The sequence below is a fragment of a genome, unplaced genomic scaffold (assembly GCF_019419815.1).
Source record: "Pyrus x bretschneideri cultivar Hongxiangsu unplaced genomic scaffold, Pyrus_bretschneideri_v1 Contig1, whole genome shotgun sequence".
NCBI classification, from domain to species: Eukaryota; Viridiplantae; Streptophyta; class Magnoliopsida; order Rosales; family Rosaceae; genus Pyrus; species Pyrus x bretschneideri.
This window is the reverse complement of record NW_025999390.1, coordinates 18,174,086-18,194,333: the sequence shown is the minus strand read 5'-3', so window position 1 is coordinate 18,194,333 and position 20,248 is coordinate 18,174,086. Positions and strand designations below refer to the sequence as shown.

At 38.2% G+C, this 20,248-nt stretch overlaps 3 protein-coding genes and 1 pseudogene across 3 annotated transcripts; 1 reads left to right on the top strand and 3 right to left on the bottom strand.

Moving 5' to 3' along the window:
• The first annotated feature begins 3,857 nt into the window (after positions 1-3,857).
• Positions 3,858-6,527, top strand: LOC103957987 (serine decarboxylase). The gene is given in 6 exon segments (XM_009370215.3): positions 3,858-4,086; positions 4,088-4,280; positions 4,377-4,608; positions 4,728-4,921; positions 5,039-5,175; positions 5,701-6,527. Coding segments are annotated over 6 exon segments (1,440 nt in total). The 5' UTR covers positions 3,858-3,966; the 3' UTR covers positions 6,265-6,527.
• On the bottom strand, positions 6,304-9,843 carry LOC103958042 (annotated as a pseudogene).
• Positions 9,844-12,603: 2,760 nt separating this feature from the next.
• On the bottom strand, positions 12,604-16,307 carry LOC103957988 (pentatricopeptide repeat-containing protein At2g20710, mitochondrial-like). The gene is made up of 2 exons (XM_009370216.3): positions 14,569-16,307; positions 12,604-13,339 (listed from the first exon to the last, which is right to left on the bottom strand). The coding sequence occupies exon 1, from the start codon at positions 16,133-16,135 to the stop codon at positions 14,690-14,692; it is 1,446 nt and encodes a 481-aa protein (XP_009368491.2). The 5' UTR covers positions 16,136-16,307; the 3' UTR covers positions 12,604-13,339; positions 14,569-14,689.
• A 1,415-nt stretch (positions 16,308-17,722) lies between these two features.
• LOC103957989 (pentatricopeptide repeat-containing protein At2g20710, mitochondrial-like) lies at positions 17,723-19,972 on the bottom strand. The gene is made up of 2 exons (XM_048590163.1): positions 18,217-19,972; positions 17,723-18,024 (listed from the first exon to the last, which is right to left on the bottom strand). Exon 1 carries the CDS (start codon positions 19,345-19,347, stop codon positions 18,652-18,654), a length of 696 nt encoding a protein of 231 aa, XP_048446120.1. The 5' UTR covers positions 19,348-19,972; the 3' UTR covers positions 17,723-18,024; positions 18,217-18,651.
• Between the last annotated feature and the right edge of the window lie 276 nt (positions 19,973-20,248).

Genomic DNA, 20,248 nt, shown 5'->3' with positions numbered 1-20,248 from the left:
CTCAAAGAGTATGTCTGCTCAGACGTTAACTCTGCACTACGTGTCAATCATCAACATGAAAAATAGCCTACGATATGACGTGGCGAGCAACTACAAAGAACAATCGGTCTGACAAATTTCCGATCACTTGAACCGAGCGTTTCGTCCAACAGGTTTCTGACGTAAAACCCCAAAGAGTAGGCATGCTCAAACGTCAACTTTGCACCACGTGTTGAATGCTGATCACCCACATGGAAGATAGTTTGCGGCGGACCCTTACCTACAACCCACCTACCAATTGCAGCAGCCCAAGAATGGTCCCTGCAAATAACGTCCGCGGCCACAAGCAATTCCACCCGACTCTTGAGCACTCGCAACAACGGGTCCCGAATCTCTTCTACCAAAATAGGGTCGGCCCAGGCTCAATGTGGGTAGGACAATCGTTTGGGGTTCAAAAAAATTGAGGGCACCAAAATTATTAAGACGATATATTTATGTATATTTTTATAAGAGTATAAATTTATAAAATTTGGTTCAATGACACAGAAATTTAACTAGAAGTGGTGGTTTTGTCATTTGAAAATAATAAGGAGGTCTTGGGTTCAAAACACTAGCTGTGCTTATTTACTTTCTAATTTTTACAAATTTCTTTTCATAAGAATATAAATTTATAAAATTTGGTTAAAGGATCAAGAAGTTTAATTAGAAGCAATGATTTTTGTTGTTTAAAATTAACGAGAGGTCCTAAGTTCGAAATGCTATGTGCATGTTGATTCTTTTCAAATTTTACAAATTTTTGTTTGGTTGTTAATATATTTTTAGTTACTAGCTAGTAGTTATGTGGGTTGTTATTTTTAAATATTTGTTTCAATTTAAGTATAATCTTCAACAAAGAGTAATACGTTGACCAATTTTTGCAGCAAATTTGCAAATCATATGACGTGTCATCAAAAAGTTTAATTCAGTGCCCATTCATTAATAATACATATGAATAAAAGAATTGAAAACATCATTATTTTTTTAATCCCATATTGACAAGGTTAGTAAATAAGAAAAAACACCTCACGATTTATACAAAAACACTTTCAAAGTTTAGATGGAAAACAAAACTCATCATCTATCTACTTGTAAGCCTGGAGTTTTTTGGTTTCTTTCTCTCGATACAAAATAAATTAATCTTCTGTGTTTCTAAATTATTGAGTTTGAAGTGCTTTTATAAGTATAATTTTATCGATGACTTACGTATGAAAATAAATAATTTTCTTATATAAAGTTAGGGCACTATTTTTGGCGTCGTTTTTGGCCTAAAAAATCTTTGGACCAGCCATGTACCAAAGCCACCAAATCAAATTATCCAGACCCTTAAAATTTGATTCAAATGCTAAAATTATTATAACTTTTAAAGGGACCTCTATTTTTAACTGTTGGATCAAATTTCAAAGATCTAAATAACTTAATTTAATGGTTTTGATGAAAGAGATATCTTTCCCGTAACAGCTACAATAAATTAACAAAAGCAAAAGATCTAGTCCTCCGTGGCTCCAACTCAGTCTAAACGACAAAGACCTAGATTCAGAACTTGTTCCCGCGTCGTTCAATTATTTGCTGAATATTCATTTCCCCCCCCGGGGGCCCGTTCTTATCTACGATTCCCGTACGTCGTCGTTTTTTGATCATTGAGATTGGTGGACCGACCCATGGATATGATTGAGCATAGCAAATGAATATCTTCATCATTCCGAATTTCCAAAGTGTTAATTAAATCTCTAGTCGAAATCTAATAAAACATTTGTTTGTCGCAAAAGAATTATAACACCAAATGATTTGAGTTTAGGATACGATCAGAGATGGTAATGATTTCCATTTCATTCTAGCGATATTTCAATCAAATATAAATTCAAAAAAAAAAAAAAAGCCAAATATAAATGTGAAGGAAAAACATTAATGTATTAGTCAATTTGGTTACACCTAAGTTTATAAATAATACATCATTTTTTTAATACAAACATACATTTCTCTCAAGTGTTATTTCTTTTACGTCTAGTAGTAAGAGAAATAACACTTAAAAGAAATGTAATCAAATTTGGACGAGTTAGGAATTGTAGTTCTTAGTATTGATTAGTTACTATCCTAGTGGTTAGGGAGAATTCTAGACCCCTTTCTCACACAACTCGTCCTGAGTTTGACTCCTTATACTGGTGAATCACCTGATGATGGTTAAAGGGGCTGAAATACCTCTGTGAGTCTTTCCTATCTCTAAAAAGATAGATTGCCACGACTTAACTACCTATTGATCCCCTTTTTAAACTTTTTACATAAATGAGTAGCTTCTGAACTCAAAAGTGACCATTGTAACACAAATAATGGTTTTAATTTAGTTAAGTTCTTGATAACATTTTTTTTAGTAAAAGAAATAAAATAAGCAGTTGAAATTAACGTGATTATATTGGTGAAAACTTAGTTTGGTTTAACCTTCTTTTTTTTTGTTGCATGTAACACTAACTGGAGTGACTTTTCAGTAGGAACACGAAGTAATACCCCATATATAATTACACAATTTGAGAGACACTTAAAAAAAATTTCACTAATTGTATGATGTGGCGTAATGTCACATCCCAGCCTGGGTCCCCATCACATCCCTGGCTCGGCTCGACTCCACCATAGCACGATATTGTCTGCTTTGGGTCCCGACCACGCCCTCACGGTTTTGTTTCTGGGAACTCAAAACTCAGACGAGAACTTCCCAGTAGGTCACCCATCCTAGGATTGCTATCGCATGAACTCGCTTAACTTTCGAGTTCCTATGAAACTCAAAGCCAATGAGCTACTAAAAGATCTCGTGCTAGGTAGAATATAATAAATCCTTTTAATGTTTAAATCTTGCGTATATATAAAGCCCACGACATACTATCACATGAAATTTCACCGCACCATCATCACATCTTAAACTTCGGACCAATTTCTGACGACATATTCTACACGCTTCAATGTGTGCAACGTATTTTGGAAAAAAAAAAAAAATGTATGTAACGTATTATATATAGATGCTAAGTTTTCAAATTATAAAGAGAAAAAGGAAAAAAGATGATTTTTTTTTATTTTTTTTGCTCTAGAAAAGGTGAAACTTTTATAATACTTAATTATTTTTTTCATTAAAATTTCAAAAAAATAAAAAATCTAAAAAAAACCTACGTTTTTGCAAATATATTTTAATAAAAAAAAACAATAATATCTTATGTAAACAAATAAACACAAAGTAAAAACAATAAAAAATTAAGAAAAAATAATAACAATGATCCCTCAACTTTAACTTAATTGGAGCAATGATCTCTCAATTAAAAATCTATGATCATTGGTCCCTTAATTCATCAAAATGTGCAGCTATGGTCATTTTTGTAAATTCTGTTCAAACTTCCATGAAAATAAGTCACATGTTAGTCATATGTGATTGAATCAAGGGATAAATATAGAAAACCAAATGAAAAAAATTATAGCAATACTCTTTCAACTATAACCCAATTAGAGAAATGATTCCTCAACTTTAACTCAATTGTAGCAATAGTTCTTCCAACATGAGTCATGTTGACGGAGTTGATGAAAATAATCATAACTACATGTTTTGATGAGTTAAGAAACTAATTATCATAAATTTTTAGTTAAGAAAATATTGCTCCAATTGGATTGGAATTGAGCGATTATTGTTGCAATTTTTTTAAAATACTAATTGGCACACGCGTCCTGGTTTTCTAATTAGCAAAAATAAGAGTGCGCAGACTGATTATTTCATACGTGGCAAAATATTACTGAACAGATTCTCTAAAATTCCTCGATATTTATTACAAACCACAACCGCCAATAACGGCTATAAATACTAAACAGAAACCGACGCTCTTCCCTCCCTCCCTCTTTCCAAACTCTCCTCCCCCTCTTCTGGTGTTTCAGCTCCTCCAACTCTCGACCGTTCGATCATTCGGCATTAGAGGTTGCATGGATCATGAAAATGGAGTTGTGGCGGTGGAGATGTTACCCAAGGATTTCGATCCGACGGCTGTGGTTACGGAGCCTCTGCCTCCGGTCGTAACCAGCACCTGCCGACTGCGATCTCATTGGAAAATTGGCTGAGGACCACAAAGGAACCCGGGAGAAACAGATGGTGCTCGGCCGAAACGTGCACACCACTTGCCTCGCCGTGACGGAGCCTGAACCCAACGACGAGTTGACGGGCGATAAGGACGCCTACATGGCCAGCGTCCTCGCTCGCTACCGCAAAACCCTCGTCGAGAGGACCAAGCACCATCTCGGTAAGCATCATTTGTGTGATTTGTCGATTTAAATTTTAAATGAAAGCGAAAATCTTGAATCTGAATGGTGGGTTTTGGTTGGGATTGGAAATGAAGGTTATCCGTACAATTTGGACTTCGACTATGGTGCTCTGGCGCAGCTTCAGCATTTCTCCATCAACAATTTGGGTGATCCGTTTATCGAGAGCAACTATGGTGTGCATTCGAGGCAGTTCGAGGTCGGTGTTCTCGATTGGTTTGCTCGGTTGTGGGAGATTGAGAAGAATGAGTATTGGGGGTATATCACCAATTGCGGCACGGAAGGCAATCTTCATGGAGTCTTAGTTGGGTATGTTAAGTGTTTAATTAATTGTTTGTGTGAATCTGCTCTTAATTTATTTGCACACTAATCTAATGACAAAGCTGAAGCAGTTGGATGTGATATACAATGCAATTGAATTCTTGCAGGAGAGAAGTATTTCCAGATGGGATTCTGTATGCCTCTCGAGAATCGCATTATTCAATATTTAAAGCGGCCAGAATGTATAGAATGGAATGTGAAAAGATTGATTGTCTGATCTCTGGTGAGATTGATTGTGCGGATTTTAAAACTAAACTTCTGGCTCACCAGGATAAACCGGCCATCATCAACGTTAATATAGGTATGTGTAAGAGTTGAGACACACATTGACACAAATTGAACTCAACCGTATATATGTGCGCACATTTGTGACTCTGGTTTGTTGGTTGGTTGATTTATTGGGTTGCTTGATTTGCAGGAACAACTGTCAAAGGAGCTGTTGACGACTTGGATCTTGTCATAAAGACCCTTGAAGAATGTGGCTTCAAGCAAGATCGTTTCTACATCCATTGCGATGGAGCATTATTTGGACTTATGATGCCTTTTGTCAAACTTGTATGTCATCTCATTTCAACTCTTGTTGTTGTAGATAGGAACATATCTCTTAGGCCTTATTCCCATTAATTCCTTTGGTTCCACACTGTTTGGTGTTTCGTACATTGCAATTTTTGTTGGGGATGTTTTGGTTGCTAATAATTTACGCTCATGAAAGCATGCTCATCCGATTGATCTGCTCTCAGCAATTGAGAATGAGTTGGCTCTAATAGTTGATCTTGACAGTTTATAATCCTTTTTCATAGTTTGGCTAGTTGAATGACACTGATATCTTTGATTGGGTAGGATGGATTAATATTTGCAGTCTACTTTTACTGAATTGTCTTGTGACTTCGAAGATTATTGTTTTTATAAGTTTGTTTCCAACTCGGTTAGTGTATGATGAGATTAGAGTCCGCTTGTATTCAAAAAGCTAGTTTGATATAGCTGTGGTAATATTTTCTTTTGCTTCCTCAATATGATATGCGCATATTTTCTGTTCTGGATCAATGCTTCCCCGTTTCTCATATGCTTGGTGATGAGCAGGCACCAAAAGTTTCGTTCAAGAAGCCCATTGGAAGTGTCAGCGTTTCTGGTCACAAGTTGGTGGGATGTCCAATGCCTTGTGGTGTTCAGATAACAAGGCTGGAGCACATTAATGCTCTTTCAAGGAATGTAGAATACCTAGCTTCGAGGGATGCGACAATCATGGGAAGCCGAAACGGTCATGCTCCTATTTTCTTATGGTACACGCTTAACAAAAAGGGTTACACAGGGTTCCAAAAAGAAGTCCAGAAGTGTCTTAGAAATGCTCACTACTTGAAGGGCCACCTCCGTGATGCTGGAATCAGTGCCATGCTGAATGAGCTAAGTAGCACGGTGGTGTTTGAGCGGCCTAAGGATGAAGAGTTTGTTCGTAAGTGGCAGTTGGCTTGCCAAGGAAATATTGCACATGTTGTGGTGATGCCGAGTGTCAGTATCGAAAAGTTGGACAATTTCTTAAACGAACTAGTTGAAAAGCGCTCAACTTGGTACGATGAGAAAGTTCAGCCTCCATGTCTTGCAGCTGATGTAGGAACTGAGAATTGTTCCTGCAGGCAGCACAAGTGATTAAAGTGTTTGCATTGAGCTATTGTATTGTAGTTTTGATTGAACTTCTGGATCTCGTAGATTGTAGTGTTTTGTTTCAAAGGGGTTCCTCCCCTGGCTCGTAGAACGCTTTACTAGTCATAGCGGATATGAAAATGAAATTCCTGTATCAGGGCATTGCTTTTATGTTGTTCAACCGTTACTTGACGCGTTAAGCAAGTGCTCTTTGTTGTGAAACCACTTTTTTAGGCACTAAAAAGAACTTCGGCATCTTTCCTCTGCTACATGTTGCATATAGTTCTTCAAGCTAGGCTACAGATTGGTTTCATGTTCATTACTTGGGTTTGACAGATTATCTTGCAGCATCAAATCTTATGGTAAGAAACAAAAGGCTGAGACTGCTGCATCAGTGTTTGCGTTTGCCTTTGCAGTGGGGGCGCTGCGCTGATCCAGTGGCGATTGACGGGACTTTTATAACCTATCCCGCTCCATGAACAGGGAAGCGGAATACCTACTATGGAGCTGGTCCTATATATTTAGACAAATCATATTCTTTGAAAGCATTGTAAAATTGCTTGTCTTTGTTAACTGTTAAGTGTTTGGATTAGATTTGCTTGGAACAACTTCCAATAGCTTCAAGGAAATACGATGTCTTTTTAAGTATTGCCTTGGTCATCCGTTAGCTCTTAAATTTTCGGTTCCTTTCCGTATTAAAAAAAGCCGGAATACATGTTATGATGGACTGACTGAGATGGGGAAGAGAGTTTTCCTTGACGTTGCATGTTTCTTTAGGGGAGAGTACAGGGAGCGACTGGTTGAAATACTAGAGTGCTATTTTTTCGACGCTCGTAGCCTGGTAGATGCTCTGGTTGAGAAATCTTTCTTAACTAATACCAATTACAACTACGCCGAGATGCATGATTTGATGCAAGATATGGGAAGGGAAAATTGTTCGTCAAGAGTCTCATTTCATTGGTGGAGATGTGCAGTCTGTTTTGGCGTCAGGAGGACATCATTTTACCATTTTATGTAGTATTTTTGTACAGTACTTGTAGCATATCAGATTATTCTAGTGTTGCGCCCAATGGCCTAATGTGCCTCCACATTACTCAATGTATTGTCTACGTATTTGGCTCGAGTGACGTAACAAGTGAAAATGAAACCTTGCATCAGTCTTTGAAAGGTCTTGGGCCTCTCTACCCATTACAAATTTATTTCGGATTGTATGCTCACATTCTAACGTGATATAACATTACCCGGCTCATGTCGTGCATTATTTAAAAGCCAAAAGGAAAGTATTTGAAATGGATGAACTAATCAACCAGAACAGCTTCTGGATATTGAAAGTTTGAGGCATTATTGCTATTGTAATCAGTGCCTTGGGATCCACGTTTTAAAGTCGCTCAGCTACAATTGGATACTTGTTTTTTGGCATCCTTACAAGTGTTGGCTGGACTGAATCATCCTTCTCCAGAGGACTCCACCTGCATTGGATGATTATATATTGTTATCCTATGCATCTTACTAATTGGATTGAAAGAGTTTTTTTGTGCTTCTTACTTGTATCTGCACACCAGATGATGAATGAACACTGAGATTTCAAGCTTTGCCAGGTTGAGTCCAGGGGCACATACGCTGTCCACTACCGAATCCAAGAAAGCTAAAAGGCTTTAGGGGTTGCTGCATTTTGTTTAAAAATTATTTAGCAATGTAATAGTTTCAGGAAGTTATCTATATCAACTACTGATTGGTTATATGGGAATGGACTTACATCAAACCGCGAGGGATCAAACTTTTGAGGATTGGGGAAGACTTCTGGGTCATGGTGAATGGAGACGACATCCAAATTGACAGACCAACCTTTCTCTATTTTGTATCCTGTAATGTGGATTCATGATTTAGAGCCACATATTCAAACTTGTACAGAGAACAATATGGCTGCTTTTGTAATCTGGTTTTTTGGAGTCAAAGTGTTGTACCATCAATCTCGAAATTCTGGGCAGCTTTTCTTGAATACCAAGGCAAAATAGTTGCTCTCCGAAGAGTTTCACTGATTACTTTCGCAGTGTAAGGCATGTTGTTAACTTCATCCCATGTTAGATTTGCTCCACTGTCTCGGTTTGCTTCGATTTTTTTGTGCTCATCCTGCAAATTTGACAACATTAAGTTTTTAGTCTTCGGCGGAAATCAAATATCAATCAAGCGATGCCTAGATGGCAAAGATACATTACCCTTAGTTGTTCCAGAACAGTAGGATTTTCTCCCAGGAATTTAATAAGCCATGTGAGCCCAGCAGTTGTAGTATCATGGCCTGCAACCAGCAGAGTTAATATGTTGTCCTTCAACTGTTGATCAGTGAGTTTATCTTTATTATCTTCATCCCCTTCTCCTTTGCTATGTTTGATAATCAGCGATTCTAAAAAATCTTGCTGAAAGCCACCTCTTCCACTTCTTCTTTTAGAAATGGTCGAGTCCAACATCGCATACATCCTATCCCGTGCCTGATAAAAGAGAACAATGTGTTCGAGATGAATCCAAAAATTTCCTTCCATCTTTCACAGTTACAAGTTGTAAAAAACTACATAAGAACTGATACCTGAATGCCGCTATGGAACGCTGTCCCAGGGATCTTAAATGGCAAGGATGCGAAGGAGGAAGAGATAAGTTTAAAATTTGACCGAAATTGCTCCTGCTCTTCACCAGCAGGCTCCAGACTCATGATCATATTGCCAATCACTTTGAGAGTGAACTGCAAAAATATTAAAGGTGAAATGATTATCAAACGGGCCTCAAGTCAAGAATGTAGAAAATAAAAATTTGCTCCTTCGCTTGGTAACTTGATACTAAACTGTAGAAGCCTCTTCAAGAACCAGTACAGTTCGTCCAGGCCATTGTTCTAGTGTTTCAATTGCCAGAGTATTGATGAACTGGAAATATTTTTTGAGGCCATCAACCGATAGGGGCTCTGCAATCAACCGCCTAAGGCGCTTGTGTTCTTCACCGGTTGTTTGGAGCAAGCTGGTAGGCCCTAGCACCTGCTGCCCGGTGTAGAATAGGTTTAAGCTAACCATCCCATCTCTTCCTGCTAACAAAATCTTGCTGGCTTCCCTCCCAGTCATGAACACAGTAAATCTCCCCAGCACAAAACTCTTGAAAACTTTTCCATACCTACATAAACACCAAGCTTAGTACTAACTGAAATATCACATATAGATTTCTTTCTGATATTTCGGAAAGAGCAAGTGATTTTCACACTCGTGTTTTCTCCTTCTGAATCCTCTCGTTGTTTCTGTCCCTTGATTCCCAAGGAAACAAAAAGAGTGAAAATCACTTCCCTTTCGGAAATTCATTTTCTCGTTACAGAATTCAAAAAATGTAATCGATTTACCTCTGCTGCCTCTTGTTCATGAAGCTGTATATGCCAGATGGACTTGAAAACTCCGAAATAAATGAGAAGCTCTCTCCCACAATAGGCCAACCCAAGCTGCCCGGGATATCCTTCATGCTTTTCGGTGACAAGGTCCAAGATTGCAGCACGAAAAAAGCCGAAAAGACAAAAATGGACAGCAATGCCAGGATGATCAAGATGAAGAGCGCCATTGCAAGTTTTGGCTAATCGAAAATTATCAGATGATCGTCTGTCTTCTGACTCTAATTACACTCTTAAATCATATTTTGCAATGAAAGATACTTTAACATGGCTCCCATTACTTGTAATTAGCGCCAGCATTTAAGTAAACGTTAGATGTTTGATGACCTCTTGTTTTAGCATTTTTGTTTCTTCCTTAAGTGGTACTTTAGGAAGGCCATTGTTTTTCTTCTTGTTCTTCTATTTTTCTATAATACGCTGATTATTATTTTTTTAATCAGGCTTCGTGCTAATCTATTTCTTAATTTAATCACTAATCCGTGACAATGGGACATAAAAAGAATCGGAAGTTTAATTTGTCTTCATTTGTGAGTGATGGTGAAAATTACAATGCCGGCCCTTGCTAGCTTATATGTATTATTCTTGCAAAATCTCCCTATCTTACTAAGACAATTATTTTATATTTGCGCTTGTATTTTGATTCAGTGTTGAGAGTATGGATTCCACATCGGCAAAATAAAAGATTTTACATGTACTTATAAGTAATTTGACTATTTTTCATATTGCCAATTGATTTTATGGTAAAACCTCAACTTTCTTCATAGTATCAGATCAAATTGTCCCACATGTGAAGCTCAATGGCCACACATGCTCCACAGTATCCAATTTGTGTTGTCTACGTGTTAAGCTTGAAATGTGTCACTCATGAAACAGGTGTGTTGAGTAGGAATCCCACATCAGAGAAGAAGGGATCTTACATGTACTTATAAGTAATTTGGCTACTTTTCATATTGATGATTGATTTTCTGGTGAACCTCAACTTTCTTTGTAGTATCAGAGCAGGTCATCTTGCATGTGAAGTCCACCAACGGCTACACGTGTTCTACGCCATCCAATTTGTGTTGTCTACATGTTAGACTTAAAAATTCGCCAATTGATTTTACGGTAAAACCTTCATTGAGGTAATGAAGAACGAAAAATCAGTAATTGATTTTATAGTGGAACCTTAATTGAGGCAATGAAGAACAAACTAGACACATCTTGTATGTCTAGTTAATTATTTGATTTGCTGTCATGTTTGATTAGTAATTTAATTAGCATATTAATTTGGACATAATAGATTAACGACTCAAAAATAAGGAGTCTGTTCTCGGTGACTACCCTTCGGATATGTTTATATGGGGCTCAGAAATTGGATTGCATCGGATTGGAGAGCGTAGCACTAATCTAATGGTTGAATAATTGAAAAATGCAACTATTTTGAGTTTCACTTTAAACATGGTTCAATTAAATCACAAGTCTTGGTGTCGAGCAAAATATCCGGGTAACTTGCGTCGGGTCACGAATCAAGCTCCCGATCTAGGTCTTGTGCCCATTTCACCGAGTGTCGGAGTTTCAGAGTTGGACTGATGTCTCCATTCAGTTCCCCGACATCAAAAGTTCTCTAACCAGGTCTTTTGATTTCGATGTCCCTAGTCCAAGTCTAGTGTTAAGTTCTCTAGGCTAGGTACTGAGCCCCGGAAGTCCCAGTCTGTCTCAGGTGTCTAAGATCATCTCCGAAGGAGATGTCAAATCCTATATAGAATTCTATGTAATCAAATTTGAAAGTAAGAGTGAACTCCAACCGATGTGTCAATCCTATGTGAATTGATATATGAGTTTTTATATGTCAAATTTGATATATGAGAAAATGTGATGTCAATGTTTTTTTTAATTATTTTATTATGTGGATCCTATTAATGCACCAATTATAGATCTCTTAATTGATTTCTTTTTAAAATGGGTCTTACATATATCATTCATAACAAAAAAATATATCGGTTGAAAAAAGAGAAAATCTAACATTGCCACATCAGCCATCAAATTAACATTTAACATTTATCTTTTGACATCTCCTTTGGAGATGCTCTAAGTTTCCTGTTCGAGTCCTGAACCTCCGAGTTCTTGACCCGAGTCAAGCTGAACCCTGGGATCTCTAATCCGAGTTCCGCGGTCTGGGTCCCAGGCGTGTATGTTACTGCGTCGTGACCTAAAGAGTTGGGATTCCTGGGCCTTGACTCGGCGATCAGGGTTCTAGTCTACGTCTAGGGCGAATGTCCAGTCCCGCACATTGAGCCACTGAGCCGAAACCTGTTCACCAACTACAAGTCTTGGGTTCGAGCCTTGAGGTCACGAGGTCGAAGTGGTTGGATTAATTATTTCCATTGTTTTGAATGGATTAGTTTTCCTAGGTAAACACAAATTTCTCTTCACTTTTGAGTACCAAATATAGGATCGATTTAACACTTATCCTACCTACCAAACAAAGCCAAAAGAAGTAGGAATGCCGGTCACAATAAGCCATGATAGATTCCCACTGATACTTCCACATTCATTCTTCTTCCCCCACTTTCTTGTCCTTTTGAGATTTGTACACAAGGTAAGTGCTGTACCTGGTCACTGCCACCTATGTTCTATATTATATAAGAAAAATGACTTGGATATATATGCTTTGATGAATCGAGATCCGGCAATCCGAAGCCGAAGGATTAAGTAATCTTGACCACTCATTTCAGATCTTACGGCCCCCATCAGTCCATCACATTGGCCACCTCACAAAAAATAAGGGTCCAGATCTCTCCCTCCATCTTTTGATCAACCCGGATTACAATGTTCCATCGGCTCTGGACTGTGAGATCAGGAGAGGATGTCAATTCATCCTTTGACATTCCTTAGATTGTGGGGTAGTGAAAGAGTAAAACTAAAAGGTTACCTTAAAAGAAGAGGAAAACTAAAAGAATAAGGACACTAAGCAAAAAACAGCAGCAGCAGAAGAAAACCCAAACAAGAAGAACCTTGCAGATAATCCAGACACATACTTCCGATTAGTATATACCAAACTACATAGACTACTTTCCCAAATTCCCAATTGAGAGAGTTCTTGGGCATGACAGACACATAGGTTACTCCAAAGTTATTCACGCAATGCATGCATCAGATAAAAATGAAATCATTGTGATGATAATCAAGTGGCTAAACAATTTCAAATTTTACTGACACACCGCAAATTTACAAACCATGCCCTGGTCTGTGCTGTATAGCATTTTGCTAACCATGTATTTACTGAAGCTCAAGCATTTAGATAGAACAAAGTACCTTTCACAGATTTACATATCTTTTTAGCTGCTACACTTGCTTCTCTTCATCCCGAATTTGTGAATACCTTCCACATAATTAGCCCCGTCACCTTCTCAAGGACCCAAGAACCTGTGGTTCACCACCGTCTTATTATTTTACAAACTACTGCACAAAGATGTTGGTAAATAACCCTTTTGCTCGATAATCGTCAAAATCTTATGTATCACTTTCATATCTCCCTTCTCTTTCAAGTACTCCAGAAATGCAGCCAAAGAAGAAAAATTACTCAACTTCCAGCAGGGTTCAAATGTAAAGTTGGCTGCCTTTTTCATTGCGTCCTCTCCTTTTAGACCATCTGTACGGTAACCATTGCCAAAAAACCTACTGCACCTGCATAACCTTTCCACTTTTCAATTTCCATGGCTGTGTATGCCTTTCACATCCGTTGTTAGTATAAAACACAGCATCTAAGTATCTTATACATTTTAATGTTGAAGTGTTCACGGATGTACATAATGATTAAATTGGAAAAGATCTTGAAGTTCTTTCTACTTGTTCAGCTGGTAAAAAGAAGAGCACTTTCACAAAGGTTTAATGAATTTTTACTAAAGATATTTTTGTGAACATCATGTGAAAAATGTGACTAAGTTGTTTGCTTGTTTAGTCAATTAAAACATAAAAATTAACATATCGGGGAAAATTAAACCTCTAGCCACTCTGCATGTGTGAGATTGAAACTTTCGGAAGTCCAAACATCACTTCCTACTACACTCTCTCACACATGAGGAGTGCATGTGGTCTAAGGGTGATTTTGGACTGCCAAAATCATCGCTTTTGCTATCGCATGTAACTAGCACCGACCGAGATTTTAACTGCAGTACACCATCAAAACGTAAAGTGAAACCAAATATAGTGTTTTAATGAGACTATCCTGGACTGATATAACAACCAGGAGCAAGGGTATATTGAGGGTTGAAGGTTTCAACAGAATAGAGCATAAACTGCAGAAGCATAGTATGCAGTTTCTATGTTTCAATATATAACGCACAGAACACCAAGCATAGTATCAAAGATTGTGCGACTAAGAAAAAGCATGCAAACAAATAAGCTGAGACATGACACAGAATTTCCTACACCACCATATTTGAGCATCGCATAAGGGCACTCAAAGAACAGGAGATCTACGGATTCTTGACATCCATGGAAAAGCACACCCATAAATAAGGAGAATTGACCAATTTCAATCTGTTGGCAAAAGCAACAACCAGATATACATGCAGCAAAAACAACAGCAGCCCAAACCACACAAACAAGAAACAAAACTAAGCCATTGTTAGCAAATAAGACTCGTACTACCAAGTTTTTTCAGCTTTTGCATTTTGTTTTTTTTTTTTTTTTTTTTTTTTTTTTTCAAAAATGAGATCTCCACATTGTTTTTCAAGATATTGCATTGGTAGATTTCAATCTAACATCATAAACGATGCCCTGGTAACCTGTCGTTCTTTATGTCACTTTTCTCAAGAAAATTACGTGTAATTTGAAGCTACCAATTACAGAGTCATCTGGAGCATTATGAAGATAAAACCATTGTAAAAAGATGCTATACTACAGATAAATACCTCTTCACAATGCTACATAAATATTTGTCTTCCACCCTTGTCGTTGACTTGTACTGTCCGTCTATTGCATCCCTCCATTCTGAACTTTATAAATTCGTTCCATATGATATCCCCCTTCACCTTACTCCAGAACAGCGAGGTCACCACCATCAAAATGATTTTCAATCCTATCACACAAATCTGTTGGAAGATGACCCCTTTCTCTCAATAATCCCAATATCTTATGTGCCACTTCCACATCTCCCTTCTCTTTCAAGTACTCAAAACATGCAGCCACAGTTAAATTATGGAACTTCCACCCTGGTTGACATGCCATGTTTGCTGCCATTTTCAATGATTCCACTGCCTCTGTCATCTGACCATTCGTACAGTATCCAGTAGCCAAAAGGGACCATGTTCTACAATCCTCCTTTCCTCCATCTGAAAGCTTGTTTGCCCATGATTTGGCCTTCTCCAACAGACCTTTCCCGCAGTAAGCATTGATCAGCAAGTTTGGTATTTGGATGTCAAAGGATTGGTTCCCAGATTCCCATTCCTCCAGAATCTTCTCGGCACCATCAAAGTCATCCATGTTCATCAACGAACTTAACATACACCGATACCCATTATTGTAGAATCCTACAATACTTTTGTACAATCCCCAAATTCGATAAACCTCATCCTTATTACCTATACCAGCATATGAAGTCATCAGGTATTCATATGCAATTTTCCTCGTTTTAATGTTGATGCGTTGCTCCGCTCTCCTCAGCAATGTCGATGTCTTCTCCAATAGTCCAACCTTCAAGAATGCTTCGGCTGCACTAACATAACCATGCCAGTCGACAGACACCAGAGGATCAGCTTCCATCTTCATCAAAAGCTTCTCCATTCGATCGATATCAGAAGTGGCAGCATAGGAAAATAACCGAATGTTCAACGTGTGAATGTTATAATCAACGCCTCTCTGTTCCATGTCCTTAACTAGAATATCTACCATTCCATGTTTACCCATTCGAGAATAAAGTTTCAGCATTGTATTATAAGGCAATGGCCCTCTTATACCCGAATGCTTCATCTTTTCGAAAAGAGCCTCGGCCTTTTCCAAGCAATTATGCTCTGCATAGCAGGACAAGAGAGCACCACACACCTGAACCACTCTCAATAACTCCGGGATGCTATAGAAATACTTCTCCGCTTCTTCGAGGCCACGGACCTTCGAAATCAACTCCAACCGAATTGCAATGTCTCCGGGATGCAGATCATGGTTCAGCTCATCGCTCATCCACTCTGAAATCTGCAGGGCTTGGGTGTAGCGACGGAATTTTCGGAGCTGCTTGATGAAATCTTGGAGTTCTGATCGCTCAACGTTTCTCCCTTCTTCCAGCCACTGATGGAGCACCGGCAGAATGGAAACCCTAGGGTTTCCGGACCGCAAAATCCTACGGCGCAGAGGCACAAATGGGTGTGGTGCGGAGGCAGAGACGGAGGCGGAAGCAGAGGCCAGCGCCTCAGTTGAGTTGAATAGCGTGCCGAAAACCCTAGAAATGGCATTGCCACGCCATGGATTCGAACCAATAAGCTTCATCTTTCAACCCTAATTAATTTCACAGAGAACTGTAACTTTGGGGTTTGACGCCTTTTTGTTCGAGGGGAGTGAACTTGAACGACAATTTAGGGTTTAGGGTTTTGAATTTCTTTCCCTTTTCTTCTTTTAGTTCTGAAGGAATTTTCATTGGAGCCCAAAAAATTGAACCAAGTAAAGTGATCCACAATATATTGGCAGCCCATTCACAGAAAACACACGAGAGAAAATGAGCTTTTGATCTCTAATTTTGGCATCTTTTTTATTTTTTATTTTGGCCATGACACTTCTTTTTCACCAAATTTTACTTTATCTCCTTTACTCTATGCTTGTTTGAAAATACCTTTAAAATGATTGAAAACGTTTTTTATGAAATTAATTTTAGGTTTCAAAAACATTTTCAGTGCTTTTTGGAAGAAGTATCATATAGTGCAAATGCCTTTTGGAAGTGCTTCTTGCGGAAAGCACTAAATATGTGCTTCTTGCGGAAAGCACTTAGAGTGTTTTTTCATGATTGATTTAGATTTTTGCTATGGACTGGTTTAAAAAATATTTTCACCAAAATCACTTTCAATCATTTTAAAAATAGTTCCAAATGAGTCTCATATTTACTCACTTTACCGTGTACACTCTTCCTCCATTCTTTCTCAATGTCTCACTTTACCTTATTTCTTCAAATAAGTTAAAAATAGCCGTTAATTATGCTAATGTGGCATGAATAATTTAGTATTTTCAACTGTGTTAGTAAGACCCATGATTGCAAGGATGTGGGTTAAACTCACACCAGTATTTGATTTCTCCGAACTAATAAAAATAAAGAAGAGGAAAGCTATAAAGGTAGACATTCTCATGACAAAACCCTAAGAATCTTTGCAAAAGGATTCGAAAACATTGAAATTAATTAGTGAATCTTGAAATTCAACCTTCTTTTCTTATATTTTCTTCTCTTGATCTGGAGGAATCAAATCCTAGTTTGAGTTTAACTCACCTCCCATTACCCATGAGTTACACTAACATGCCATGTCACATGCCACAAAACCAACATGGTTGAAAAGACTAAATTGTCCATTCCATATAAGCACAATTAACAACTATCTTAACTTATACAATGACATAGGGTAAACTGAGATATTGAAAAAGAGTACATGTGTTAAAGTGAGACAATATGGAGTGAAGCAAGTAAAGTGGGACACGAAAGAAGAGTTTAGATGGTAAAATGAGACAAAATAAAGAGTAAGAAGTAAAGTGAGATTTGGTGCAGGGTACAAGTGCCAGAACAAAAAATATGCCTTTTATTTTTTTTTAAGGTAATAATTCCTCATTTTCTTTTTCCTTCTACTTGTCACTTTTACTTTTACAAACAATAAAATATCTACATTAAACTACAGAGAGGGAATTCAAATGGAAGACCTCGACTTTAAAAGTGAATATGCTTAATAAATTGAGCTATAAGCCACTTGCCTTCTACTTGTCACTTTACTTTATCGTGCAAAATTGCAAATGTCATAATTAGAATTGATTATATTTTTTTGTTATCATCTCGAAAAAAAAAAAATCGGCTGTCATAATAACAAGTTACAACATCACAACGAATCATCAAATTTCTTTTAATTAATTGAAATTTCAAGAACGAGTTTGCAACGCTTCAAAACTCATGCAAGTTACATCGTCATACGCTGGTTACGTGACTGTTGTAAAGGTTGAACAAATACAGTGGCAAAATGAAGCCTCTGGTTCCAGCTCTATCTTATTATCCATCAGCCTTCTCGGTGTAAGGCTCTTCGACACTCCGGCATAACATCCTCAAAAACTCTTGTCCGGATCATAAAACTATCGCTCGAGAAGTAAGCAAGCTGCGCCTTGTTCGGTCATAAGGATAATCGAATACAATCCTAAGTAATATAAAAGGCTCGTGTGAGTTTCGTGCTCCTATTTTCGCATCAATAAACATTACTGCCAGTGCAAAACAGAACTACGAAACATTTATGTGAAGTGCATATGGAAGGTAATAAACACAAAACTGTCAATGCATAAAGTGAAACCACGAAAGCAGATTTAGAAGCACAACTTTTAAGCTTACTCACAATAGCTAGAGCATAATCTGCAGCTGGTAACCCTCACACAGTGCAGCCGCGACACCACCAAAACAAGAAACACTACCCTTCAGACATAACACATATTTGGCTGCTACCACATTGTTGAGCTAAACTGTCGAATCCATCCCGTGATCCTGAACTTTATCAATGCTTTCCATAGGAGGTTCACCACCATCAATATAACTTCCAATTTTATCAAACAAATCTGTTGGAAGATGACCCATTTCTCTGAATAATCTCAATAATTCATGTGCTGCTTCCACATCCCCCTTCTCTTTCAAGTAATTGAAACATGCAGACAGAGTTGAACAATCAAACGTCCACCCTGGTCGACATGCCAAGCTTGCTGCCGTTTTCAATGTTTCCACTGCCTCTGCCATCTGACCATTCATATGATATCCAGTAGCCAATATGCCCCAAGTTCTACAATCCTCCTTCCCACCTCTCTGAAAGCTTCTCTGTGTATGATCTGGCCTTCTCCAAAAGGCCTTTCTTGCCGTAAGCATTGATCAACAAGTTGGGTATTTGAATGTCAAATAGTTTGTTTCCACATTCCCATTCCTCCACAATTTTTTCAGCACCTTCAATGTCATCCAACTTCACCAACGAACTTATCATACAGCGATACCCACTATTGTAGAATCCTACGACATCTTTGTACAATCCCCAAATTCGATAAACCTCATGCTTATTACCAACAGCAGCATGTGAAGTCATTAAAAATTCGTAACCAGACTTTCTTGTTTTACTTGTAATGAGTCGCTCTGATTTCCTCAGCAATGCCCATGTCTTGTCCAACTGTCCAGCCTTCAAGAACGCGTCCGCTGCAACAGCATAAGCATGCCAGTCCACAATAACAGTCGGATCAGCTTCCATCTTCATCAAAAGCTTCTCCATCCGGTCTACATCCGAAATGGCTGCATACGAATGCAACCGGTTGTTCAACGTCCTAATATCATACTCAATGCCCTTCTCCTCCATCTCGTTCACTAAAACATCAACCTTTCGATGTTTTCCCACCTCAGAATACAGATTCGTCATCACATTATAAGTAAATGGCCCTTTCACAAACCCCAAATCCTCATCTTTTCGAAAAGAGCCTCGGCTTTTTCCAAACATTTATGCTTTGCATAGCTGACCAAGAGAGAACCATACACATTAACAACTCTTAATTCATTCGGAATGCAATCGAAATACCTCTCGGCTCGTCCGATTCCGTGGACTCTCGAGATCAAATCCAGCCGAATCGCAACGTCTGCAGGGTGCAAATCGAAATTCATTTCATCTCCCATCCACTCTGAAATCTCCAGGCGAGGTTGTAGCAGCGGGACCGGCGGAGCTTACTGATGAAATCTCGGAGCTCTGATTGCTCCACGTCTCTCCCTTCTTTCAGCCATTGATGGAGTACTGGGAGAACGGAAACCCTTGGGCCTTTATTGAACAGAATCCTATGGTGTAGAGGCTGAAATGTGGGAGATGTGGTGGAGGAGGAGGAGGAGTTCAGAGTACTGGTTGAGTAGGTCAGGGAACCAAAAACCCTAGAAATGGCAGTGTCACTGCCATGGATTTGAACGGAGAAGCTTCATCGCCGAACGCTAATTAATTGCCGAGAGAATTAAACAGAATGTTTAGGATTCAAACTTCTCTTATTTTATTTTGAGAACTTCAAAAAAATAAATTTTGAAGAAAATTATAATCTTTTTGGGGATTTGAAGATGACTTCCTAGAAGCCCAAAAGAACCGCACAAAACAAGTAAAATATGGCCCATAACAATAATTTAGAGTAGTTGTTTTGAATTCGAAACGTATTAGTAAAAACTCCACGTCTTATTCATTAGAATACTGTATTACATGTAAAATTTAATAAAATAAAAGAGAATGATTGACAAAAATATGATGAGGTGCAAAAGAAAAAAGTGAGAGTGTGAGCATCACCGCCAATCCGTAAAACACAAGCAAACCAAAATGATCGTAAAAATAATGTTGAACTATGCAAAACTTGTTAATTTGGTCTCCCAAT

Coding starts and splice junctions, on each gene's coding strand:
- LOC103957988 (XM_009370216.3), bottom strand. CDS start 16,135: ATGAAGCTTATTGGTTCGAATCCATGGCGTGGCAATGCCATTTCTAGG.
- LOC103957989 (XM_048590163.1), bottom strand. CDS start 19,347: ATGTTTGGAAAAAGCCGAGGCTCTTTTCGAAAAGATGAGGATTTGGGG.